This window comes from Alexandromys fortis, unplaced genomic scaffold, assembly GCF_014885135.2.
Source record: "Alexandromys fortis isolate MF-2015 unplaced genomic scaffold, M_Fortis_MF-2015_v1.1 scaffold_23, whole genome shotgun sequence".
In the NCBI taxonomy this organism is placed as follows: domain Eukaryota; kingdom Metazoa; phylum Chordata; class Mammalia; order Rodentia; family Cricetidae; genus Alexandromys; species Alexandromys fortis.
In genome coordinates, this window is record NW_026067907.1 from 5,654,416 (window position 1) to 5,681,987 (window position 27,572).

General features: G+C 45.2%; 2 protein-coding genes across 2 annotated transcripts; both read right to left on the minus strand.

The window, feature by feature from the left end:
* Tmem242 (transmembrane protein 242) lies at positions 1–26,384 on the minus strand. The gene is made up of 4 exons (XM_050135741.1): positions 26,107–26,384; positions 25,536–25,636; positions 19,695–19,832; positions 1–375 (listed from the first exon to the last, which is right to left on the minus strand). The coding sequence occupies exons 1-4, from the start codon at positions 26,189–26,191 to the stop codon at positions 277–279; spliced, it is 423 nt and encodes a 140-aa protein (XP_049991698.1). The 5' UTR covers positions 26,192–26,384; the 3' UTR covers positions 1–276.
* LOC126497605 (L-lactate dehydrogenase A-like 6A) lies at positions 2,580–8,119 on the minus strand. Its single transcript, XM_050135739.1, has one exon. It carries the CDS (start codon positions 5,551–5,553, stop codon positions 4,405–4,407), a length of 1,149 nt encoding a protein of 382 aa, XP_049991696.1. The 5' UTR covers positions 5,554–8,119; the 3' UTR covers positions 2,580–4,404.
* Positions 26,385–27,572: the final 1,188 nt, after the last annotated feature.

A 27,572-nucleotide genomic window follows, 5' to 3' on the forward strand; every position in this document is an offset into this window, starting at 1 on the left:
TGGTTTTGCAAATATGAAACATGGTTTATTGTTCTAAACAGAAATATTTCCTCTGGGACCCCTCCTCAAGGGGAATGTCTCAGTAATTAAATAGTTGTCTTAGCTTTAGGAAAACATTCCTTCCCTGTACCATGGGCAGATGGCTATGGCTGTGGCCGTGGGTTCGCCGGCCATCTGCACGTGTTCTTAGAGAGAAGTCACCCAATCCTGTTCCGATAGGGCGTTTCCAAAGCTGCCGTGCCTGCCGCGATTCTCAGGGAGCCGTCCACACCCATCTCACTTAGACTCCAGTACTTCCTCCCACTTAACAGCTGACTCGGAGTTCTTGGGAATCGTTGGAAATATGGATTGCATCTTACTTCGAAAGTCCTTCATCTAGAAGAAAAAAGTATCAAATGTCAGAAGGAGGGAGGGATTGATAAAGCGCTTAGAGGCAGCATCTTGCTGAGCGGGGAACACCCGGTTCTCACAACTGCGGAGCAGACAGCAGCAGTGAAGCTGAGTGCTGTGTTCAGCACCAAAGAGAACACCGCTTTTCCAAGAGTGAACCCGCTAACTAAACAACACAGTTTCACTCCTGGTCTAGACGGCGACATGTGTAACTCAACAGACTCCCAGGATGCGCATCTACAATCTACAGTGCGCATCTACAAGGGGACGCATGGTGGCTTCCGTTTATAGAGATGCAGCGGGCAATACAGTTTCTGTCCATCTAAATACATGATTATACTCAGACCATTCAACGTCAGAAGTTTAGAGCTGGAGAGAGAGAAAAAAAACTAATGACAAATATATTAGAATATTCTCATGTGCCAGTATGAAAAACCCACACTGAGATTTCACCAGTGAAAGGGGATTAAAGCCAGAGTCAAGGAGGGGTGTGCAGACCTCTGTGTAGGGCATCACTGCTGTGGGGGAGGGCAGTCTCCCTGGGTACACACTCGGTGCATCTGACCCTGGGTGCACACTCCGGGCATCTGACCCTGCCCCACACACGGTCCAGGCCAACCCCACCAGCCACACCCAGTCACATCTCCCTTTGGATGCAGGTGCTGTGCTGGCTCACAAGCTTCCAGGACTCTGCAGCAACCAATCATTTCTGAGGGAGGCTACTGGAGATACAGGTAATTTTTCTTTTTTCTTTTGCAGTTGATAATACGTATTTATTTCAAATGGAGGTTAAATTTGTACCCTCTTGCCAAATTCAGGGTTTACATCGTTTTCAGTCTTTGTAAATTCTAGGCTAGCACACAGCCTCCGTAGCATACACTTGGCGACACGGATGCTGGTGTTGGAGAGCCCACTGTTCAAATCCCAGCCACTGTCGTTTTCTCACCAGCATCCACATATGCAGAAAGGAGACAGCGTATACTCGCCTGAAGAGTTGTGAAGACAAGCTGGGCGGTGCACACAATGTACAGCCCCTCCCCCCTCCTCACAGTGAGCACTCAATCTGAGGCCAGGCCACTTTAGCATCATCCAAACGTGTGTGCTGGATTCCAAAAACAAAGCTCGCATGGATGTGGACATCATGGTGTGTTTTATAGTTATGGACCATTTGGTGTGACTATTCTCACCATTTATGGAATCTGTAGGAGGCCAACCATCTGGGTCCTCCAGATCCACATACCAAGCTTTGCATACTTAGGCAAACACTCTGCCACTGAGCCCCCAAAGCACATTTCCCAGTCCCATCTTGTGTTAGGCAAATGTGACAAACACTGCTCACAGACACCTGCCAGCCAGATAGGTGTATTCAGCTAGTCTTGAATACACGCATGGGCATTGCCTCTCCTTACCATTTTCTCTGGACTGTATTATGATGAGCCTTCATGAGAGACTCTCCGCGAGTGCCAGCAACAGTGCTACATCCGTGACATCTGTGGAGAGGGACTAAGACAGGGGAGGGGTCTCTTCTGTGTCACAGATGCTGTGACTACCATATGCAAATGGTGGTAGAGGTGACCCAGATGCTGAATACCCAAGATTCACATAAAGAGTGGCTTGACAAAAACACCAATCACAACCTATGAAAGGAACTTCGCAGAGATGTTTGGGTTTGAAAACCCAATGCCTCTCTGGCCACGGTTTGCAGTATGCTGCTCCTTGCCTTTCTGGCTGATGTATTTTACAACTTGTGTTCAACTGTCTAGCACTGAAGACCAAGCACAATTGCTCTCCACGGTCCCTCATCAGTGGTAACTGTGGTCAGCTGAGGCACAGGTGATGCCGGGAGCTCTCTCTCTCTCTTTGTGTGTGTGTGTGTGTGTGTGTGTGTGTGTGAGAGAGAGAGAGAGAGAGAGAGAGAGAGAGAGAGAGAGAGAGAGAGAGAGAATGAGTGCGGACACCGGACACTGCTCTATCCCCCACTCCTGACCTCATTGCCTGTCTCTCAAGCCCCAAGGACTGTATTATTATTTGTTCCTGAGGTTGTGAGTTCCTAGAAGACTTCCAACTGAGATGTGGACACTGAAGACACAGGACAGAGGACCCTGCTGGGCCCTGTGCCTTCAACTGTGGGGATGGAAACCCAGAGTCCACTTTATGTAATAAACAGACACTCAAGTTGCTTCAAATAATGGGGCTCCATGATGGTATTATTTATATGGACAGTATCTATCAAATATGTATCAGTGAAGACATACAAAGGTCAATAAATTATTCCCATTTAAAGATGCCCTTGGGAAAAAGATTTAAGAGTGAGTATCACTAAATTTAATCTGAACCTAAATATACTAAGGAAAATTCACAGCTACTGCCATGGAACTTTCCCTCAGCCCCCAGAACTGATGACTGTGAGCATGCTGGTCACATTACTCCAAAGTGAAACTCTGGGATCTCCTCTGCTCTGCCCTTGTTGGCCAGGGAGAATTTTTTATGCTATGGGTTGTAGGGTCACCCTTATAAGCATGGTCTGTGGGCCACCACAGGCTGTTTCTGGGAGTGTTCTGTGCAGGGATTAAGGCATAAAAGGCATTCCCTGGAGTATCGGGCCCCAGAACCTTGTCCTGAAATACTGCTGTCCTTGGAAGCCATTATTGGAAATACGGACATTCAGAGAAGGGGTCTGACAGATACTTTAGATGTTAGAATAGAACCAAGATTACACCTCTAATAATGCTCTCGTGCCCACTCCAGCAGCTTCCTCAGGGCGATGGAACCAGTACGCCAGGAACAAGAGCACCAACGGTGTGGCTGGTGTATTTATCATTTACCCCTCAACAATGAGCGACCAGTCAAGTGTGCCATGCAGTTGGGGAGGCAGGTCTGACTGCATGGCTGCGTCTGCACATCTGCACTGCAGCCATGTGCACGCGGGTGCTGCCCCCCACTACCATGGCACGTCTGGGCTGTGGAAGAAGAAACTGAAAACCATTTTGTCTAATGCATTATATATTAAAAATTTGCCTAAAATATTCAGGTTCTCTCTAATAGCAAAAATCCTTACAGAATCAATTCTAACAGGCAAGTAGTTGTTGCCACTAAAAGCTGAGTTTGAAATAGTTTTTCTTTTTTGTGAGTTTTTTTTTTTTTTGCCCTTTCCATTTCTGTTTCCTGTATAAGCTCTGCTAATCAGTCCTGCCTACAGTCTGACCACCAAGGCTTCCATGTTCAGTCTGCTTCCTTCCCATCTCCTCTCCTCCCTCTCAGCTCTCCCCTCCCCCTCCCCTGCTCTTGAAGCGGCTGCAGTCCACATTTCGTGATGCCTCTACAAATATATGTAAAAGTATATTGTCTAATGTATGTAGAGTACCATGTGGGTGCTGGGAACTGAACCTGAGTCCTTGCAAGAGCAGCAGGTGCCACCCTTCCTGTCCCCTTCATAATATCTTAATGGCTCAGGGAGGTCATTCTAAGACAAGGCAGTCTCAAAATGTATCACAAAAATTTTTACATAATTGTATTTTTAAATGCAGGCGTTAATTTGTTTCTAAGACTTATTTATAGATGGGTGTTCCATCTGCATGTACACCTTTAGGCCCGAAGAGGGGATCAGACCCCCCATTATAGATGGTTATGAGCCATGATATGGGTGCTGGAAATTGAACCCAGGACCTCTGGAAGAGCAGCTAGTGCTCTTAACCTCTAAGCCATCTCTCTAGCCCATATGAGTTACTTTTTAAAATGGCATAGAGTGGATATAAATGTACCAACAGAATGGACCAGTATGTGTTCTTACGAATCAATTTCTTGAACACCACACCAACAGGCAAGAACCAGTACTTGAAACACCAAAAATACCTTTAATGCAGTCACTCAGAAACTGAAAAGGCAAAGTAACCTGGCAGCTGGATGCCACACAACAGGAGACCAAACCAGAGACCGCCAACCTTCAGAACCCCCAGTTCACGCCACATCTGCATATCCTGCATCTGTTGTCTTCGGCATCTTTACAGGGCTGGCTTAAAACTTGATACCCTTCTGAATTTCCCAAAGTGTTTCTGCACTCTTCACCATCTGGGCTTCCTCGGTGGGGCTCAGCCTCACCTTTATAATATCGGAGATGCCATTTTCTCCCAGGATACAAGGCACACTGAGAAACACCTCTTCTTTTATTCCGTAGAGACCTTTAATTTTGGTGGAGACTGGATGTATTTTCCTGAGATTCTTCAGAATACTTTCTGCAATATCAGCCACAGACAGGCCAATGGCCCAGGAGGTATAGCCTTTCATTTTGATAATCTTATAGGCACTGGCAATCACTTCTTTGTGGACATTTCCCCACTGCTCGGGGTCTTTGCTAGTTCCTATGGCAGAATTCAGCTCTTTCAGAGGCACCCCAGCGATGTTCACTCCACTCCACACGGGGACACTTGAGTCTCCATGCTCCCCAAGGACCCACCCGTGGCAGCTTTCAGAGTGGATCCCAAGCCTCTCGCCAAGCATGTAACGGAAGCGCGCAGTATCTAGGTTGCAGCCACTTCCAATAATACGGTTTTTGGGAAACCCGCTCAGTTTCCAGGTTACGTACGTTAAGATATCCACTGGATTGGAAACAACAATCAATTTGCAGTGGGGGCTGTGTTTGACAATACTGGCGATCATCACCTTAAAGATGGCTACGTTCCGCTGCACTAAATTCAGGCGCGTTTCGTCTTTCGCCTGGCGTGCACCTGCTGTGATAACCACTACCTCTGAGTTGGCGGTGACATGGAAATCTTTACTGCAAACAATATTTGGCATTTTCATGAAGACGCTGCCATGCTGGAGATCCATCGTCTCACCCTTCATTTTTTCTTCATTACTGTCAACAAGGGCAAGCTCATCAGTCAAGCCTTTCGCTATGATGCTGAAGGCACAGGCCATGCCCACTGACCCAGTTCCTATAATGGAAACCTTGGTGTGGAGAATGGGCTCTTCGGAGCTGAAGTGCTGGATAAGTTCACCCTTCAGGGTCGACATGGTGGACGTGGGAGTGACGCTCCACCAGGCCCGGCTGAGAGGCACACGCAGCACCCGACTGGGCCGCAGAGCTATGCTCAGGTCCCTGAGATCCACTCCAGCTGCACTCACTCTTTTGCTGGCTCGCAGGATGCCCGCAGCCCAGGCCATGGCTGCTCATTCAGGTGGATGAAGTGAACCGGGTGAGAGAGGAAGACGGTTGATGCCAGAAGGGTCGGTTGCTGCCCCGTAGTACAGGCCCAGAACCCTCCTACTGCGGCTGCGCAGCCCCCCCCCCCCGCAGCCCCCACCCAACAGCGCGGCGCGTGGGCTAAGCTCAGTTTGGGTCTTCCAGCTCCGGCAACAGCAAGCCTGCAACAAGGTTTAATAAAGGGTTTCGCCCGCAGCAAGGAATATTGGAGTTAGTTTTACAAACTCCTACTCTCTAATATTGATATATAGAACCCAACCCTGACCCCTGGAATTAATCGTTTCCTATTCTCAGTGTGTATATGAGAACGGTTCTGGCAACAAGAGAGAAGATAGATCCTTGAGCCACAACAAAGGTGGCCATGCTATCTACCAAGAGGCAGCATGGCGGGAGGAACAGGTTCCTCGTTTAGAGTATTCAGCTGGAGGTCCTTCTGCTTAGGAAGGATTTTTGCCCGTATCCTAACTGTGGTGCACACCTGGATAAGGCAGCAGTGAGAGGCTGAGCGTGCCTCCTCTTTCTCCGGCCAAAGGAGAGCTCGCGATCGAGTCCAGACTAAAAAACAAAGCAAAAGGAACTCAGTGGGTAAAAGCATAATGCTCCTGCAGGGGACCCAGGCTGGGGTCGTCCACTTGGCGAGTATAAAACTCAGGCGCACACACACTCACTTAAGTAAATGAACGGATTAAAAATGAAACAACAAAAACCAAAACAAAAAGTTTTCCCCAAGCCCTGCAGTTTCTTTAGGAGAAAGACGGCCTTACAGTCAGTCCTCTACTGAAATGAAGGTGTCTTTGGAATGACCTTGGAACAGCAGATTAACCTTTAGCCGATGTGTGTGTTATTGACTAAAGCAGTGAAACACGATTACTTTGCAAGCTGGCACCAGCATATCTCATCCCCTCCGTGTTTTTCCGAAGTCTTGTGAACTAATCTCAAACCTCTGAGGAGACGCAAGCGTTAGTTTATGACAGACCTAACAAACTGCACACGCCCAGCAAACAGAGGAGCACTCGGAGCACTTCCTCTTGTTGATGGTTTCCTGGAGGAAGCAGAGCCACTGTGATGCATCAATCTAAAACAGACAGATGAATTCTCCACACGCTGGCAATCAGGTTTATGGCAGCAAACTGTCAAATTAAAAACTAATTAAAGAATGGTGGCCACTGTTTTAGAGGACCCACAAACTATCACTGATTGCTGCGATTTCTTTTACCCCACTCCTCTCTGGGAATGTTAGCCTGACAACTGGTCCACCTTCTTTCTGTAATGATTCCCTTGACCAGTCAGGCAAGTTGTTCTCCAGGGCGAGAGCTCTTGAGTCTGAGATTCAAGGACATGGTGACTCTTAGCTGGACAGCTTCTATTGACAGCCATTTTCCTTCCAGAGACTGAGCCTCTTCAGAAATACAATCTTGATGACTGCAGGCTCTTCCATCTTTCCCCTCAGTTGCAACTAAATCAATTTTGAGAGGGAAAATGACAACATTCCAAAAATAAAGAATGCCCCAAACAAAGCAGCTCTTTACTTACAGTAAGTCTCAAGACAGCAAGCATGAAGACAGGCAAGATGGTTATGATGTCCAGAGAAGATGGAGGGCTACTCAAAGATATTCAAAACCAAATATAGACAGATAGCTCCTATTGGCTTTCTATTTTAGGTGATTCATTGTTCTTTCAATTGAAGACCCAATTCAAATTATCTATTAAAAATGAAGCTGGATGGTGGCAGTATACACCGTTAATCCCAACACTCAGGAGGCAGAGGCAAGTGAATCGTTTCAGTGTGAGGCCAGCTTGGTCTACAACGCTAGTTCCAGGACAGCCAGGGCTACCCAGAGAAACTGTCTTAAAAAACAAAACAAAATAAAAAAAAGTAATGTAATATTAGTTGAGGCAGGATGCTACCTCAATGCTTTTGGTTACATCACTTAGGAGAGGGAAAGTTGAAAAGCAAGACCACCAGCATGTATCTAGAGCAGGGGTTCAGTAAAGGAGATGGAGCTTTCATTTCCTGTCATGCGGTCCCAAATAATCACACAGAAACTTATATTAGTTACAAACTGTTTGGTCTATTGCTCAGGCTTATTATTAACTAGCTCCTACTTTCAAATTAACCCATGCCTATTAATCTATGCATTGCCATGTAGTTCATGGTTTTACCTGTGATCTAGTACAACTTGTTGCTCTGGTGGCTTCTTGGCATCTCCCTGACTCTGCCCTTCTCCCTGTATCTCTGTTTGAATTTCTCACCTGGCTCTATCCTGCCTTGCTATAGGCCAAAGCAGTTTCTTTATTAACTGATGCTAATAAAACATATTCACAGCATACAGAGGGGTTATCCCATAGCAGGTTCTCAAGCTTCCTCATCCTGTGACCTTTTAATATGGGTCCTCATGTTGTGGTGACCCCCAACCATAAAATTATTTCATCACTACTTTATAACTAGTTTTGCCACAGCTATAAATCCTAATGTAAATATCTGATATGTGACCCCCAAAGGAGTCATGACGCAGGGGTTGAGAACTAGACTGGTGACAATTGCCCCCCCCCCCCACTGTATAGCCCCTCCACCTGGACCTCCCTGCTAGCCCTCTGCCTTCCCTCCTTTCTCAGGAGTCTAGTCAATGCCATCCTATAGCAGATCTGTCGACCCTCTAAGCAGAGTGAGTCTTTAAAATGCTGTGGCACCACTGTGCCCCGCAGCCATGATTGGCCGTGTTTCAAACAGTTAAGTGTAAAAGCCTACGGACGTGCCAGAGGGAGCTGCCCCTTTTTTGTCAGCACAGTCCAGTCCTTTAGGGCATATCTGAGTGCAGGGACAGGGACCCAGTGAGGGCCGTGAGGGGCAGAGCAGGCCAGGTCCTCAGGGAGCTAGAATTCTCAGGGCAGAAGCTAATAAGGTGGGTAGGTGAGGCTCCTTAGGGCCTGTCTGGAAGACTAAATGAAGAAATTCCAGAGGAAGCTAGGGTTAGTTAGGGATGTCTTAGCTACTTTCCTCAGCTAGGCCTTTCCCAAACCTCCGCCACATTAAACTGGAGCAACAGCAACACCCACAGCGCTGGGAGCACAGCAGAACAAAGCGTGGGAGCAGAGAGCACTTCACTCCTTTAAAACTATTTCAAAGTTGAGAACTCGTGACCATAACCAGCAGAGGAAATCCTCAGTGAGGAAAAGAGAAGCTGAGAGGGCCAGGCCAGCGCTGTAGCTGACCTGGAGGCTGCTGCAGTGCAGTTCCCGCAAGGAGGCGCTTGCTGTAGAGCACAGCAAGGTGGGTGCTCCCCATAGAACACAGCAAGGAGGGCGCTCGCTGTAGAACACAGCAAGGAGGGTGCTCCCCATAGAACACAGCAAGGAGGGTGCTCCCCATAGAACACAGCAAGGAAGGTGCTCCCTGTAGAACACAGCAAAGAGGGTGCTCCCCATAGAACACAGCAAGGAAGGTGCTCGCTGTAGAACACAGCAAGGAGGGTGCTCCCCATAGAACACAGCAAGGAGGGTGCTCCCCATAGAACACAGCAAGGAGGGTGCTCCCCGTAGAACACAGCAAGGAGGGTAACATGAAAACTAGTTTTAAAAAACAATTAAAAACTGAATTGTGCTGCTCACAGATTAAGGTGATGCTCATATGAGGGTATTTACAAGTCTTAGCCTTCCATGTGGAACACAGGCATAGAAGATCACCAGAAAAGCACCCAGGAGGACTCTCTTTAAGAATTAAACACTAAAAAATGAACTGGCCACTCTTCTGATAAATTCTCCAAATCACATTTTTGCATCATCATATTTATTTTTAAAAAGATTTATTTATTAATTACATATATAATATTCTGTCTGCATGTATGCTGCAGGCCAGAAGAGGACACCAGATCTCATTACAGATGGTTGTGAGCCACCCTGTGGTTACTGGGAATTGAACTCAGGACCTCTGGAAGAGCAGTCAGTGCTCTTAACCTCTGAGCCATCTCTCCAGCCCCACCATCATATTCATAACTGCTGATTCAATGTGAAAGAACAACTCAGATTAACCAGTAAAAGGAAAGGGATTTATGACTGTAAGTGTTTTGTTTGTGTAACTATTTTATATCCCTATGTACCCAGGATCACGAAAACATTTCTTAGGGAAAAGGGTGGAGAGGGGAAAGAGTTAAAAAGAGGTGAAAGAGAGCAGGGTGGGAGAAGTGGAGACATCAACCGGAGGCAACTGGGAAGCATCACCTGGGAAGCATTTCTGTGGGAGGCACAGACAAGTGAGCTGCTAGCTTGAGGAGGGTAAGGGCTATCTGAAGAGGGGATGTCAGAGCTGGAGTAAGCAGGGCACTTCTGTACGTGCTGCAGTAGAAAAAGGCAGCCAGCAAAGGCCCGGGGCCATGACACCAGCTGGGTCAGGTCTGTGGCGGTGACGGATGCAGGTGGAAGGCACGAGCATCCTGCAGCACAAAGGAGAACACAGAAGCCTTGTGGCTACCGTGTGGGGCGGGGAGTGGAGGACAGATACTGGAGAATGAGAAAACATGGCGGGATGTAATTATGGAAGGCAGTCTGGCTTTCCTTCTGGGCAGCTTTGGTGATGCTGGCATTCAGAGGGAGCGTGACTGATGCGCAGGGTGCAGGTTTGGAATAAATGAGTTCAGTGGGGAGTAAAGACATATGACACCCACAGTTGTCCAAGGTCACCCAGTGCTGGAACCCGACACAAAAAGATGAGGGCCAAAAGGAGGGCTGTGAGCACCACTGCGCGTTCAGTACGGCTGCACCAAGGCAGACGTGAACAGAACTGCCAGGAAGAGCCAGACTAGAATCCAGAGAAGAAGGAACCTTTCAACAAGCGCGAACAACAACTGACATCAGCCATCAAGAACAGGTTGTCATATTCAGCACAACTCACAGAATGAAAACACATGCAGCACATTAAAAGTTTATTTGTTTTTGAAAGAGGGTCTCCTTACATAGCCCAGGCTGCCCTTAAAACTAGAAGAGTCATGTATGGGATTATAGTCATGTGTAATATCATAAAGATTAGCATACAAATAAATGAATAAGGAGGAGCTGAGGGAACGGCCCAGTCAGTAGAGCATGTCCTGCATAAGCATGAGGCCCTAAGTGTGGTCGCAGCACCCATGGGAAAGCTGCTGCAGCAGGGTGCACCTGAAGTCCCTGGGCAGGATATCTGCGGTTTCCTGGGCAGTCTAGCCAAATTAGTAAACTTTACGCTGAATGAGATGGGGGGAGTGAAGATGTCTAACATTGACCTTTGGGCACTCGTGCGCACATGCACGCGCGCAAACACACACACACACATGCGCGTGCACGTACGCACACACATTTTTAAAGTATTCTGGAAATCTCTTAATTAGGAAAATTCAGTTTGAGAGAATGCTTCATTTTCTGCATAAAACTGAGAAGCTAATAATTACAGACAAATCTATCAACATATGTAATGTTTCAGAAATCTATCTGTAAGAGGTGGCCTTCACATGAAGTGTAAGGGAGGCGACAGTGTCAACTCTGTATCCAGTGCTGTGTTTAGAAAGAAGTGCTCATGTGAACCCAGAGAGCTCAGTGACCAGAACCCACGCTCAGGCCCAATCTTACTTATAAAAAGAAAACGGTACTTTTTTTTTTTAAAGAAGTATTTTGGAAATGTACTCAAAGAGCGGATTCCCCCCTCCCTATACTTAAAAAAGTACTCCAAGTCATTATCCCCCACTTTAAGCTGAGCAAGACCCTCGGTCTCCAAACTGCTCTTCCACATGACTTCAAATGCCTCCCCCAGCTCCAGCTAGGCCATCCGCGCTGCTGCCGTGGAGCAGGAAATAGGGTGACAGAGACGTCCCTGTCACCTCAGACTTGCACGGTATTACTTCCAATTTATTTTTAAATGACTCCGGGAAACTACTCCTCAATCTGCAAGGCTGACAGAAGAAACAGCTGCCAGGTTGCGATGACTGTGCTGCAGCTCCAGCAGATCCTGTCAGAGGCGGAAATGAGGCAGAGGGGAATCAGAACAAGAAACCTGCTCTTCTTCCCGGGGCAGAGCGTCCGATTTGCCAGGAAATTCAGGTTTGCTTTTCACCTTTAGTTGAACCAGTGAAAAAATATCCAGCACTGAGAAGCCTATTTCCCTTCTTAGACACCTTCAAAGTTAAACTTGGGAGCCTTCCCACAGTTTCATGTAACTATGGCCAGCTGTTTCATCTGAGACATCTGAGTGAATGGAGTAGGGGTAAACGCAATAGCGAGCAACACTGGGGACACATGCATGTCCTGGTCCCTGGCCAGACAGACACACGCATGTTCCAATAAGAGACACTGGGGAGACACATGCATGTTCTAGTAAGAGAAACTGGGGCGACACATGCATGTTCTAGTAAGAGACAGTGGGGAATACTGATGAAATTAAAATTAGCAAAGAGGACAAGGAAAGAATCCCACTGTAGTTAGTAAAGGCCCTCACAGTGGCATAAGGTTTAGAAGTAAGCCTAAGATGCTAACATAAAAATTATGTCTCAAAATTAAGAGAAATCAATTAAAAAAATATATATATATTAGCAGTTACAAAAAAGAGCTGGAGAAAATAATTTTTTTGAAGCAGTCTTGCTCTATGGCCCATGCTGGCTGGAACTTAAGCAGCCCAGGCTAACCTCAAACTCCAGGTACTGCAATCGTAGGTGTGTGCCAGCTTACCAGGCCAGAGTGCATCCTCTCCGTCCTAGCAGGAAGATACCACTTCCCAGGGGCTCTCTGGATAGAAAACAGCTGCAAGGTGCTTCATCCACACATGGAGCTTTTTGGGTTTGAAGAGAAGGAGGCTGAGCTCTTGGGAGAGAAGCAGGCAGGACCCAGGGGACTGTGCAAGCTTCCAGACACAGCTGTCTCCAGGTGGACCTTCACTGCCGAGACGGCAAATGTTACAGAGAAACACAAGCCACCAACAGTCCGGGGGCTAGGAAACATATGCGCCCTTAGCTTCTCAACTTCTCAACCTTTCTACACAGCCCCTTAACAGCACACATCAAAAACATTAAAAAAAAAAAAAGGCCCTTGTTTCAACATTAACATTTTCAGTCTTCACAACAATTTTCTTCATCGAGAAAAGTGCACTAAGATGTATGTGTAACAGGTTCGCTGTAACACTAGGGAGACGCCAGTCCCCAGGCAGGGCTGATTAACAGATGATAGTAGCTAATGGAGTACCATGAAGTCATTAAAAGTGAAGATTTATGTACTCTACAGTGTGAAGATGGCCCCACAACTGTTCAGTGAAAAATAACCCCAGAGTAGCACATTCAAGCAGGAGCATGTTCATCTGACACTATGGATGCGTCCTCAGACAGAGAGAACAGGTCTGACAGGAGGCCCCATGCTATGGACGTGTCCTCAGAAGGAGAGGACAGGTCTGACAGGAGGCCCCACTCTACCAGTGATTATAATTCAGTGGTGGTGGGGTGGGTGGGCGGGATTCTGTTCTACTTTTTATATGGAACAATAAAGTTTTTAAAAACATGAATTATTAAAGGATATTTTAAAAACATGGGCTCTACATATTTAACACACATACATATTCACCCATAATTTGGATTCCACATGTTCCCCAGAGGTCCAGAGCAGTGCTAGTGGATGGTGGACACTTTGGGAGGAGGGCCTAGTGGAGGAGGCCCAGGGGGCATGTAACAGAGATCATGCTTTCATTTCCTCCCAGTCACCCAGACCCGAATAATCACACAAATGCTGTATTAATTACAACACCATTTGGCCAACAGCTCAGGGACATTCCTAGCTAGCTCCTACATCCTGAATCAACCCATTTCTATTATTCTCTATCTTACCACAAAGCTCATGGCTTGTTACCTCACACTCTGCCTCTTGGGCACCTGCATGGCGTCTGCCGGACTCCGCCTTCTTTCTCCCTGCATTCACCTTCATTTCCCACCTGGCTATATTCTGTCCTGCCATAGGCCAAAGCAACTTCTCTATTAACCAATGGTAATAAAACATATTCACAGCATACAGAGGGGAATCCCACATCAGAGGTATGCTGGGAAGGGGCATTTGGAATGTGGACTGTCTAGTCTTCCTCTGTTTCTTGGCTGGTGGTGTGAGTGGTTCATTCCACGGGGTATGCCTGCCATGGCTCTCCATCACTCCTCAGGAGCAGAAAGCAATGGGGCCACTCAGTCATAGGCTGGGACTTCCAAATCCATGGGCTGAATACATCTTTCCCAAAGGAAATGAATGCTCTCAGGTACCTTGTTACAGTAACAGACTCTCAATATGTAAGACAAAGCCCTCCTTACCCAATAGCAAGAAAAAAAAAAAAAAGTAATGCAGTTAAATCTCCATTTATTCATTAATTTAAAATAAAATCTCTAGATAATTTAATTTGCTACAACAGAGAACATTTTTGTTCCTGGTTTTTTTTTATTACAGTTGATATTTTAGCTCCTATAAAGGCAACAGCAGTAAACTCTAAATTTTTACCCAGCAGGCATCATCAACACATTCCATACAAGCCATGAGAGAAGCCAGTTTCTTAGAAGCGCAGAAACGCCGAGCCTAAGACTTCTGGCCTGGGAGGAGTGTCTGCACTGCCGTTCAGCATGATGCAAGATATGATATGAAAGATTCCACAGTTTCACATTCGGTACCGCCAGCTGTGGTGACTGCTGGGCCTCTGAGATGACAACGGTGCAGCACAGGGTCACAGGCAGACCCCCTTCTATACAGCTATAACTGCAATAGCCAAGAAATAGTGGGCAGCTAACAGTTCACCTTCCGAGAAAATAAAGGACAACGTAGTCTAGTTATGAATAAGGTAAGCCTCTCTGAAATCCTCTGACATCAATTAATACTCTAAATAATAAAAGGAGACTGATGACAAGAATAACAAGGCACGGCGTAAGTAATGCCAATAACTAAATGGCAGTGTGCTTTCTCCCACAAACAGGAACGGCTGCTTATACTGTCTGCTAAGCCACCTGCCCTGGTCACAATCTAATCACACTGTCCCCAGTGTACTTGTCTCGTGCAATCATGTGCACAGCAGGTTTAGCCAGGTGAGAGGAACCTACAGGGAAATTCTGCGTTTCCTCCTCCCCCACAGTAAACTACTGAGAGGAAATATCACCTCAATAATACTCAAATGCTAAAATACTGTAATGCAAAATGATGAATGAACTCACATAGTGCAATCAAGCTGTACTTGCTAGCTCAGTAGCAGTCAGGGCACTGGGGTGGCTGGAGCTGAACTTGGAATGGTTTCTAAGGGTTTAACTTTTAACCCTGAGCAAGGCCAGTGCTTTGGTCAGCTATGCAGAAGCTTTCAGAAGCTGATGTTTCGGCAAACTCTGATTAAATTCTGCATCACTATATGAGATTTTTTTTTTTACATTTGAGGTATTATATGAGTTCCTGTACGATGGAATTTCAAAATACTATGTGAAAATAAAGAATATCAAAAATATTTTAGACACTGAAGGTTTGATTTAAGTAATTTGTACATGTTGCCTCTCAGACCAATTAAAACAGGAAGGTAGGCACTTTGGGCAGTGCTCACAATCAGCCACTAGATGGCAGGCAAGGGGAACTGGGTCTACAGCAGACACAGCTCAATTCAAGGTAACTACTGGCAATTTAACGACAATGGAGTTGATTTTGAATTATCTGCTTTTATCTAGGAATGACCACCTCACCTACGTACTGGGTGCAAAGGCGCGGGTTATTCTGCTCACCATCTGCTGAGATTGTCACTTTAAATTGTAGAAAAATGGCACTTCCCCAAATGAGGCTGGACACACAGATCCAAGTTCACCAGCAGTCGCAGGGCAGCCTCCTGCCTTCATTCAACAGGCACAAAGGGAGCCTCCCAGTTTTCTAGGGGCCTGGTACCTCTAAATGGGAGGGAAGGTGTTTGCATTCTCCATTAGGACATTAAGATGCAGTGTCAGAGTCCACGTGTTTGTACGTGATCTAAGGCTAACTAGAAAACACATTTTCTCCCTCAGATATTTTACTTAGGTAATAATCCTCTTACTGGTGTCATAAAATAAAGTTGTTCATGATCTAGAAACTAAAATAGCACAATCTAGCCCACGAAGCCAAATCCTCAGGAGTGTAATAACCTACTTTTGTTGGTCTATGAAAATTTAGATTCATTTCTTTTGATGACCCTTATTTTTTCCTTTTATTGAAAATAGACTTTTTTCCTTACATAATCTATCCTGATTATAGTTCTTGCCCTCTGCTCCTCCCAGTTCCTTCTTCCCTCCTCCCCCATGTGGAACCACTCCCTTTCTGTCTCTCATTAGAAAACAATCTGGCTAAGGGATAGTAATAAAATAAAATAATAAAACAAAAACAATCACGTTAAAGTTGAACAAAACAGAAGGAAAAGGGCCCAAGAGAAGGCACAAGTCAGAGACTTGCTCATTTGCACACTCAGGAATCCCATAGGAACACTAAACTGGAAACCGTAATATATATGCAAAGTACTAGTAGGGTAAAAAGAGATTAAAAATATACATAAATAAAAGTAAAAAATAGTATTTTCTTAAAAGGAAAAGTCCTGGCATTGTGAGACAAGAATCCTCCAAAGATGCTATATAGCGTCTGTTTTTTGTTGATCATCTATTGCTGGGTGTGCAGTTTGCCCTTAAGAGGAGTTTGTTTCCCAGGCAGACCCTAAATTTTCATTTGTAAGAAGTTATCAATTAAAGATGGCTTCTGGGTTAGGGACTGGGGTATGTGTCCGCTTCTCCTGCAGCTCCAGGGCTCCATTCAGGCCCTATGCATGCAGCCTTGGCCTCTGTGTTAATCATGTTGATTTAGGGGACCTTGTTTTCTTGGTGTCTTCCATTCTTCTGGCTCTTACACTCTTTCTGCCTCCTCTTCCACAGGGTTCCCTGAGTCCTGAGGGAGGGACTTGATAGAGACATCCCATTTAGGCTGTGTGTTCCATGGTCTCCCACTCTCTGCATAGCATCTGACTGAAGGTCTCCGTATTTGCTCCCGTCTGCTGCAGGAGGAAGCTTCTCTGATGACTGGTGAGGAAGGCGCTGATCTATTGCTGTGTTTTTGTTTGTTTTTAGAACCACAGCATTTAGTTTTATTCTAAGTCCCTGGGCTACTGAGTCTCAGGTTCCTGGTCACCCAAGCAGTGTCAGGAATGGGTTTCAACTTAAGGAGTGCGTCTTGCATCAAATCAGATACTGGTTGGTTATTCCCACAAGCTTTGTGTCACCACTGCCCTAGTGTATCTTGCAGGCAGATCAGCAGTGTAGATCAAACTCGTGCTAGTTTGGTGTTTCCATTTCTCCTTCGGTAGAGCGCAGAGCACTTTCCTGTACAAAGATACTAGCACGTAGTAGGGAAAGTTCTCTGTAGGCACTAGTTCAGCTTCTCCGTGTTCAATGAGTTGTGTAGATGTTGTCTTCAGCAGTGGGGCTGTGCGTGTGATGACGCAGAGCACTTGAGTCCCCCACCTCAGCTCTCACCCCGCTGATGCCTACAGCACTACACACCAGGGACGCCAGCTGTCAGCACCGCCAGGCCAAGGCAAAGCATCAATGGCTGTCACTTCCACAGGAGCAGAAGTGTCTTCAAACAGACCCCATGCAGGTCAGGGAAGTCTCCTGGGCTCCTAGGCAATTGTGCTTTATTTTTGGTACAAAGTAATAAAAATAAAATCTTACATAGATGGGGTGCATTGGGAGGTAAGAGTATAGACATCCCGTGCAGTTTTTAGAGTAATATTGACACTATACTAATACTTCTAATTCTTAGAGAATTATTTACCCACAGTCTATTATCCGTTCATGTATTTCTGTCAACATTCTCCTGCATGGGTTTTCAGCCACCACCCTCGTGTTACACACAGCTGTAAATCTTTTCTTCCCCTGCCCCTGGAGCCTCAGCATGTTGCTGCTTTAGACAGCACCTTAAGACGTCTCTTCTACAGGAGAAAGGCCAGTCTTGTAGGAGACCGACGCAATCTAGGAAAGCTTGAGGAGCTACCAAGAACCATGTGGATAGGATCAGTCAAATCCATCACTCCCTTTCCCTTCCCCTATTTTATTTCCCTCTTAGCTAGTAGAGGTAAAATTGGAAAACCTAGGTCCTAAATAGTCAGAGCCAAATCCCAAGCTCCAGTCCTCCTGGAAGAGACCTATGCGATAGTAGGCAAGTGACTCAACCTTACCACTCCCCAATACTAGCATCTTCTAGATGACTACGTCTCCATGACCCAGTGTCTGAAGTGGGAGAAAATGGAACAAACACCACCAATCAACGACAATCCAAGTTTCTGGCTTTTCTAAGGGGTCCCGTCTGCTGTGAGAAAAGCTGAAGAGGAATGGTGGCTGCAGGAAAGGCGGGAGGTGAGAGCAGCTGCCATGTCTCCGGTGTACTGTGAGCAGGGAGCACAATGCTCATCTTTAGTTAAATAAATGTGGAAAATGCTCCGTGTATAGAAGGCTGCTGTGGCAAATCCCTCAATCCAGTCATTTCCATCACCAGATACAGCTACCGATCCTCCCACTAGAAAACGAAACCACCAGACTTCCCTGCTCTCCACTCTTCCTTCTAGCTATGACCTCATCATTCACTTCACAGGGAGCCCAAGGCTTGTCTAGACTTACTGCTTCCGATGTCTCCCTTCCGTTATCTTTGAATCCATCCCACTGAGGCTTTCTACCTGTGTCCTGACGAAGCCCACAGGCTGAGCTCAGGGACCACTCGGTGTTCCTCCATGTATCTTCATCAGCATGTAACACAGCGACTCTCACTATTTACCACTCCGCATCATCATGCGGGCTCCCCAGTCCACTCCAGCACTTTCTGCTCATTCTCTGGCCTAGAAACCCTATCCCCAGGCTCTCCCTCCTCAGCTCTCTTTCCTCTCTACCCTCACTAGCCGAGTCCAGCTGGAATCAGGGCTTTCAATTCTATCCATATATGGCGAATCTCAGATTCATGACCCCTTCTTGACTTCCAGATTCACCTGTTGATGCTCTACATGTACGGTGGCTTGAATAAGAGTGGCCCCATAGGTCCCTTAGTCACCAGGGAGTACAAATGTTCGACATAGAAAGATTAGAAAGTGTGGCCTTGGAGGAAGTGTGTCACTGGGGGTGAGCTTTGAGGTTTCAGAAGCCCATGCCAGCTCCCTCCAACACCCTTCTCTGCCCATGGATCAGGATGTAGCTCTCAGCTACTGCTCCACCTGCCTGCATGCTGCCATGCTCCCCACCATGGCAATAATAGACTAAGTCTCTGAAGCTGTAAGTAAGACCCCAACTAATGCTTTCCTTCATAAGAGTTGCCTTGGTCATGGTGTCTCTTCACAGTAGCAGAACAGTGACTAAGACAACATGCCTATCTAACACACAGCTCAAGCTCACAAGTCCCACACTGAGTCCGTGATTCTATTAAAACCTGTTCCAGCCACAATGTCCCCTTCCATTTCCAGATGCTTAATCCAATGCTAGGAGAAATCCCACATCCCATCACCCGCAGCCACCCCTGCTGACTTTAAGTATGAGAAAGCTCCTTCTACCCATGCCACTAACGCCACCTCTGCAAACCACCACCCCTCCCATCTGTCGGTACAGCCTGGTCCACAGAGCTTCTCACTGATTATTTAAGAAAAAGGGAAGAAATCAGTCATTCCTAGTGTATAATTTTTAGTTCAGGGTATCCATTTTATAAACACGCAAACGCGTGTGTGCATGCACACACATACACACACCCTTAGAACCGTTCTCTGAAACATGTACATGTTAATAATTTAAGTAATTAATTAAAATGCCTTAAAACTGTTTATGTGTATGGATGTCAGACAATATAGAAAGCAGTTTCAAGTCAGCGACTTTATTAAACAGGTAACACCAATTCATACAGAATGAGCATTAGCTCCGAGTCAGTCACTAGTTATATTTGAATCTTCAGTTACTAGCAACAGGAAGTTTGCTTACATATTGGTAAGAATTTAGTCATATTCTATGTCATTACTACAGAAGACAAATTATATGCAAATCTAAAAACCAGAAAGTTTAGACAACACAAAATCAATAGCCAGGTGCCAATCACCAGGCTGGTTACTTACACTGTGAACCCCTAAAGCTTTCCAGACTGCAAAGCTGATCACGCCGACCCCACACCAGGCATAAAGAGATCCCCAGCCCAGGGCTCGCAGAGCAAGGGACGACCCACTCTCTGGTAAGGCAGCCGTGGCCATAGTGCCCTGGAACGAACACAGAAAGCTTAGGTAAAACACTCAGTAAATGTACTGGAAGCGTTTGCAGCAGATTACGGTTCTCCCTGTGTAACAACCTGACCTAAGAGGCCAGCCCAGCCTAAGGTCAAATGGCAGCTTTGCGACCTCTCTAAGCATGTGATTCTCTGACAGATGGATATTGGAATGTGGGGCACTGTGATCGTTTATCCTTCTAGAAAAACCTGGAACATTCTATTAGGCTCATTAGCATTTTCATGAAAACAGCATTAGAGTAAATGCTAATTTGATGAGGAATGAAGGATTTACAACACTGTCTTCCACCTGGAAAGATTATTTCACTTGACTACAGCTCTTCCTGTTTTCAGAGTGGTCTGTACACTGCTGAGCACACTCAGTGTGGCCTTTTCTATGCACATGCTGTGTGACGGCAGGGGCTAGCCCCAGCATGGACGCCACTCTGCTAACCTGCTTGCCCGCAGCCTAACATCAAGACCCGACTGGTGGAGTCTCCCTGCCCGTTTACTGACACTTTTAGTAGAAATCTCAGACCTAACCGGGTTGCTGAAATCCTTCTGTAGCCATTTTCTATTATAAACACAATAGACTCCAGTATTTTGCTCCTTTTCTACATTGTGGCAGTTTTTGGTTTTTGCAGGCTCCATGACTTTGCACCATGACTTTGAACTGGCCTCAATCCTACCCAGAAGCAAGGACATCAAGCAATATTATTCTGTTAGGATCAGTTCCTATGCTTTGCATTTTTTTTTTTAAAGAAACAGAACAAATAGCCATTTCCCTCCTGGAAAAAGCAGGAATTCTACACACACACACACACCATTTAAGGACTACATAAACCCGCATTTATTTTACTAAATCAAATACAAAGATAACCATATGAAAACAACTCAAGATTACATAGCAATATTCACAACAGAATCTCAAATTTTGCCTTAGATTTTCAAGAATAAGTATGGCATGTTTGTGAGGTGAAAACATTAATTCTGTCTCCATATTTCCAAAAATGAATTTTAGTAGAAGCTTGATGTTGAAGATTGATCACATGTTTTTTTCTTCTGAGAGAAAATACCAAATGCTGTTCACACTCTCTGTTCAAAATGTTCTAGATAAAATTGGATGACTCTCTGCAAAAAAAATTTAACTCACCATAAATGATGTTTTATAAGAACATGAGCCAGCTATACACATAGTCAGCGTGTCTTGTGTGCAGGCACATGTGCATGTGTGTGCATGTGTACTGGCATGAGTGCATGTATGTGTACATACATGTTTTTAAAGCTCCATTTTCCTTCACTGCCATATTTTATTTAAAGATTTATTTATTTATTATGTGTACAGTATTCCTTCCATGTGTGCCCACAGGCCAGAAGGGGGCGCCGGGTCTCATTATAGATGGCTGTGAACCACCATGTAGTTACTAGAAATTGAACTCAGGACCTCTGGAAGAGCAGTCAGTGCTCTTAACCACTGAGCCATTTCTCCAGCCCTCACTGCCATATTTTTAAGTTAAAATTAAGGCTTCCATATTTGGAAGTTAAACTGACGAATCACAGCAGACAGCTCTGTAATCTTGAGATATGGGCACATAACAACAGGAATGTATTTTTCATGGACAGCATTACATTTAGTCTCATAGCCATGTGATAAAACCTGTGTAAAAAGTACAGGTTTGAAAAATAATCTTGGAGGGATAGATATAGCTTGTTGGTAGCATGCCTAACTAGCATGTCAGCCCTGGGTTTCATTCCCAGCACTTACATGTGCACAAACATGTCTGTCTTTCTGTCTATCTGCCCTCCATACCTCTTCTTTGTATCTCTTTGAGGTATGTGTGCATTAACAGATAAAAGAAACTCAAGGGAATAATTTTTTTACTTTAGTTTGCACTTTACATTTCCCCCTTTCTCTTTCTTCAAGAAATTGCAAAGAAAAATATATGTTCTCTCAATACTATTCTTTATCAACTTTCATCTTCCTAGTATAAGACTCAGCAATTAGAAAACAAAGCACTAAGGGAATGATTATCCCCCTGAAATAAAAAAACGTAGGCAGTTCCCAAATGAAAGGCTGGTCATTTGGAGGTCCTTTTGGGTTGCGATTTGAATGTTTCCAGGGTCGAACACAGCTTATTTGAATAAGAGTACTGCTAAGAACAGTGCCATTTATTCCTCAGGAGGACAAAGAGGGAGAGTGCTATGTTAGACTGATTGCTTAACCCAGCATGCCTCCGTGTCTTGCATCCGATGCCTTAGTGGCTGTGTGTGTTAAATGAGTGAGGTCCTTGGAAGAGCGGCTAACACACAGTCAGCATTCAGATGTTAGGAATTAGTACTGTGAACATGATAGGGGACCAGGTATTGACTGCACCACACAGCCTAAGGGTACTTCTTGAAAGGGTGCTCAGTAAAAACCCAGTAACTGGATGCTGTCAGGCAACTGTCTGGTAAGTGGGGATTTGCTAATTTCAATGTTTCCCCGTGTGGGAAGCTTACATAATATTTTAGCCACTCTATGCAGCGTTTCTAAAGTTCTTTTATACATGAACCCCAAAGATGTTCAATTATGTGGGTCTTATTAATATTTAACATACTACAAATTAAAACAGAAATTTATCTTTCATTCATTTTAAAATGCCAAATCTATTATATATTGCTACAAATCCATTTTTATATTTAAATAATTATCTTTCCAACTCCCCCCAAAAGCACAGAGATTGCCGTTTTATGCTTTTGTTAATGTTATAAATGTCCAGCCTAAAAATTGGCTTTTCATATCTATAGTTGATCTTTTATAAAATATTTTCTTATATTTTTCATTGATAGCTGGAATATATGAATAAAACTCTGGCCTCACACAGATGTGTGGTTAGAAAAAAGAAGTATTTAATTAGCTTTTCTTCTTTGTAATATACCAGTACTGAACAAAAAGCCTTCTGAAGGTTGCCACATAGAGACCTATTAGTGGACATTTTTTTTGTTTGTAACATTCAAATCACTAGTCAACTTTGCACTGTGAATGGACATCATTGTTGCGGGAGGTCCTTCCGCCCCTCCAACCAATAGCTGCTGTGATACCAGCCCATTGGGGCGTGGTCTCTCTCCCTTTAAAAAAGCGGCTATTTCCTCTGCTCGCTCTCTTCTCTTCCTGCTCCGCTGGAGACTAGACTCCCTTCCTGGTTGTGCAGATGGCTGTTGTCTGGGATGGTGATCTGTAAGTTTTCTTCCCCTTTAAATAAATAACACCCTATTAATCATAACTCCAAACTGGTGTGGCCTTGTTCGTGACTTATGCCTTCATCTGGTGCCCCACGTTGGGCGCCATCTGTTGAAATAAGAGCAGCGGCAGGGCTGCGTCCCAGGCACCCGGCCGCCCGCATGGCTAGGTTATGTCCTGAAATAATTACACGAAAACTGTATTCTTTCAAACACTGCCTGGCCCGGCTAGTTTCAGCTTCTTATTGGCTAGCTCTTACATATTAATCTAACCCATTTCTAATATTCTATGTAGCCCACGAGCTGGCTTACCAGGGAGGATCTTAACCTGTGTCTGTCTGGAGCGGGAGAATCATGGCGACTCCTCCACTAAGCTTCTTTCTCCCAGAATTCTCTTCTGTCTACTCCGCCTACCTAATTTTCTGTCCTAAGAGGGCCGAGGCAGTTTCTTTATTATAATTAACCAATATCCTTCCTCCATCACATCATTCCACACAGAGTGACTGTTCAGAAGGTACTACCTTACTAAATTACACAGATCTTCCAGCTGTTGATCTCATGTGCTAAACAGTATTTTAAAAGCATCACTGGAATCATAACATCTCATCGGCAAAGCTGTTGATTCTGAGAAGCTGTCAAGCTCATGATGATAGTTACGAGTCTAAGTGTTTTCATTGACAGTGCTTACTATCAGTGGCAACAAAGATTGACAACCGCTCTCCTGAAGAGCCAGTTACTCGTGTGTTTAAGGAAATGTCTGCAATACCCCACTTTTGGGTAGCTGACAGCCTGTCAGTTGTTCCTTCACGGAGAAGATACTCCTCGGAAAAGACGTGCTGTTTCAGCGCATGAGGAAACTTTTTCTAGAGAAAAACATCTCACGTCACTGTGAAGCAGGGGTGCTTCATGCACACTTCCCACCTCCTCATAGGAAATGTAAAAGTCGGGCACATCCAAGTCTCATTATTGAATAAAGTTAGTAATTTTACTGCTTCAACAATAACATTTACCTAACGCTGGTTCCTTTGAATTTTGTTTCAAAGTACTGGGGAATTACAATGAAGGACTCGACGAGTGAGGACGGTCTTACCATCCCCAGCCACTGCCGCCATGATGATGCCAAAGGGCGGAGTGTCCGCTTTAGCACTCTACCACCCATGGCTCAAAACACGAATAGGAAAACAGTTGTCTCAAGGACCATCAGGACTCTGGGGACCACAGTGTAAAACTGTGTTAGACCACGAGAGGCATGTGTGATGAGCCAATCCCAGAACAAAATAATCCCGGAACAAAACAGAACACCAAGCGTCAATATGTAGGAACGCGGCAATCCCTAGCTTTCATCAGATTCTTAAATAGATCCCTGACCCAAGGGTTAAAATAATTATAACTGGGTTTGGAAATCAACACAACTGTTAAACACCAATATTGGTTGGGTCTCAATGATATCTGACACAAAATAAATTTCTTCTCTGAAAATATTGCATGATGGAGGGAGAAAACGACCCATAAGAGCCACAGAAATGATCTTAGCAGCTCTATATGCCTTTGGAATATCGAGAGGGAACTGAAAGGCATTTTACAGTCTCTTGTCATTACAGTATCCGTAAAGCTTAAGTATGATTATTACAGACAAGTGGGAGGGGAATTGGTTTATGGTTTTCCACAAAATATTCTTCCATAGCACACATCAAACCAATTGCACAGTTATTTGTGTGAATATCTAATTTTATCTCTCACAGCAGACAATTTCCAGAGGGATAGACATGCTGTTGATTTTTGTACCCTTTCTACCTTTAATAGTAGAGTGCCTGAAACATAAAAGATCCCAAGCACACATTTGCTGAAGCGATGAAGTAATGAATGAATCAGCCATGTGGATGGGAGGGGAAAAGAGAAAACATAACAAGCAACTACAAATAAATATCAGAGCATTTCCCACCGACCAGGGAAAGTAACTGCATGACCTCACACAGCAAATGTACGCTCTGGCTCAGAGAATGAGGATCTTCTGTCTCAAGAGGGTTATAGCTATGCATCCAATGCTTTGTGAGCATCTGTGTGCCAGGAATTTTATAGGGACTGAGGGTGAGCAATGCTTGACCCTTGCGTTTAAAAAAAAAAAAAAAGACAAAATTTTCATTCATTTTAAAGAATGCTAACATTTCAAAATGTATGAAATAGACTTATTTCTTGCAGCTAGCATCAACAGCTTAAGTGACAGGGTCTCTTGCTATCAATAATAAATTACCAAGTCATGCTGTGAGTTGGAAAGGCAATGGATGTGTTTCCAAAGTTTGTTCTGTTAATTTTAAGAAAGCGCACGAAAAAGACTGACAACTAGTATACTTTTAAATCCATAAGGTTTTGTGGGTGTGTTTTTAAAAACAATGCGAAGGGTTCACTATTTTTTACTATGCAAAATAGCCGTCCTTTGTTAAAAATAGCAATGCTGCGAATAGATTTTGGAGTCACAAACCTTATTGAACCACTCAGGGCTTTTCTTTTTGGCTAATGATAATGTTGTAACAAATCCGGCCAGCATTCCCGCTGCTGCTGCAGAACCAAGGAATATTCCACCTGCCAATAATTAGGAGAAGGTATTAAAAATAATAAGTTTAAAGTAAAAAGATTTGTCTAGAGGAAGTCTCAGATTGCATTCAAAATGCGAAACATCAAGGCTAAGAGGCTCTTCAGAAAACCTGTGACCTCACGACCTCTGGTTCCCGCGGATACTCTTAAGCACCGCTCTTCAGAGCTTAGATTGGGTGTTTTCCCTCTCCCCTGTCCTCTACGACAGCAGCGCGAAGTTGCTCCACAGGAAGAAGAGATGGTGCCAATCAGAAAAGGGCAGGATACCAAGAAAATCTACAGAGAGGGTGGGTAAATCCAGCATGGACCGGAAACTAGATCTGCCCGCCCCTGCCCAAGGAGACTTCACCCGGTGACGTTTGGGCCCCACAGGCTGAGTTCGGGGTAAAGCTCAAGACAAGGGCTCTCAGAACGGAATGACTTCGAGAACATCCCATTCCAGCGCAGGGCAAGCATACCTTTAATCAGGAAGAGCCGATCGTCCGGGGACCCTGCAGCCTCTAGTGGAGAAGGCTCGCCAGGTTCTGAACCTGCGGTCTCCATGTTTAAAGTGTCCTCTACCGTGTCCGTTTCCTAAGAGGACCGAGTGGAAGCGCAGGGGAAAGAGAAGAAAGGTTCCGCAGCAGAGTTTCCCTGTGCACGCTGAAGACGGGTCCGGATCACCGCGGTGTCCCCTAACACTCGTGAGAGAAACGAGAAGACTGCTCTCTGTGTCCCCAGCCCAGAACAGAGGGCGGCGTCCAGCAAGGAGGCCTTCCGGGGAGCATCACTCGCCTTCTGCAAAGTGATGACTTTTTGGACTTTAGAATTTTTGTCTACTTGAAAGAATACTCAGCTCCGACTCTAGGAGGCAGTGAGGGGTCGCAGATGGAGCCAGGAGCCCAATTTCCGCGTGGCTTGGATCCTGGAGCTCAGTTTACCACTAAGCCTTACACTATATTAAAGGGTTTGGCCCACGCTAGCATGCCACGATTGTAACAGGCAAGCCTCACTCAGTATTTCCCCCGTTTCTTTCTGAAAAACTTCGGAATAGTTGTTACTTCAGATTTAAGTGACGTGCTCAGCCCTGGAAGAGAACTACCGACTCCGATGGACACGCCTTCCCGACGATCTGATTTGCCCGCCGGCAGTGGGCGCGCTGGGTTAGCTAAAGGACTGAAAGAATGGTACCAGCCCAGACAGCAGAGCACAGAGGTGTGCTCTCAGGGCTTGTTATCACTGGCTCCAAGGCTACCCTGGGGTTGCTGGGAGCCATAGCAGCCTGCAACCTGATCATTACAGTCTGGGAGGACGGTGTGCCAAACGGCGATGGATTGAGTAAATGACCATTGAGGGAAAGAGGCTAGTGGGAAGTAGCAAGCGTTTTCAGCCTCTCAAAGGTAGACAGGAGACTCATGACATCATCTTTTTAAACGAAGCCAGCCCATTTGCCTCGATCTTTTTCTGGTCACTCAAGGGCATAGGCTTCTTGAGGGTGGAGGTGGGGAATCTATACTCATTTTGTATTCCCCTGCTCTCAGCGGATTATCTGGTCATGTATAATAAATGAGCGTCCGGAGAATGAGAGAAATGAATGCACTGGGTTTTGCAGCAGTTAAATGCATCTATTTAGCTCAAACCTGCGTTCAAAACCCAGAGCACTTCCCATCTGTGTGAACTTGGTGTTATACAGCTTCTCATTTCCTCATTTCCCACATTTGTTAAATATGGGGACAGTACCTCATAGGATTTCTGTGAAAACTGAATGAAGGTAGATGTGTGTGTATTGTACATTCCTCTCAACAAGTGGATCGTAAGTTCAAATCTAGCCTATGTAACAAAACAAAACCCAGTTCCTTCCTTCCTTTTTCTTTTTCTTTTTCTTTTTCTTTTCTTTTCTTTTTGAGGTGGGGATGTGTGTGATGGAGTTAGCATAGCATTTGTC

What these genes read in the sequence shown, in the direction of transcription:
- Tmem242 (XM_050135741.1), bottom strand. Translation starts at nt 26,191, where the DNA reads ATGGAGACCGCAGGTTCAGAACCTGGCGAGCCTTCTCCACTAGAGGCT. An exon ending in GCCCTGAGTGGTTCAATAAG is followed by an intron (nt 19,833 to 25,535) that starts GTTTGTGACTCC and finishes TGTTCGTTCCAG; the next exon opens with GGCACTATGGCCACGGCTGC. An exon ending in AAGCTTTAGGGGTTCACAGT is followed by an intron (nt 376 to 19,694) that starts GTAAGTAACCAG and finishes TTTTTCTTCTAG; the next exon opens with ATGAAGGACTTTCGAAGTAA.
- LOC126497605 (XM_050135739.1), bottom strand. Translation starts at nt 5,553, where the DNA reads ATGGCCTGGGCTGCGGGCATCCTGCGAGCCAGCAAAAGAGTGAGTGCA.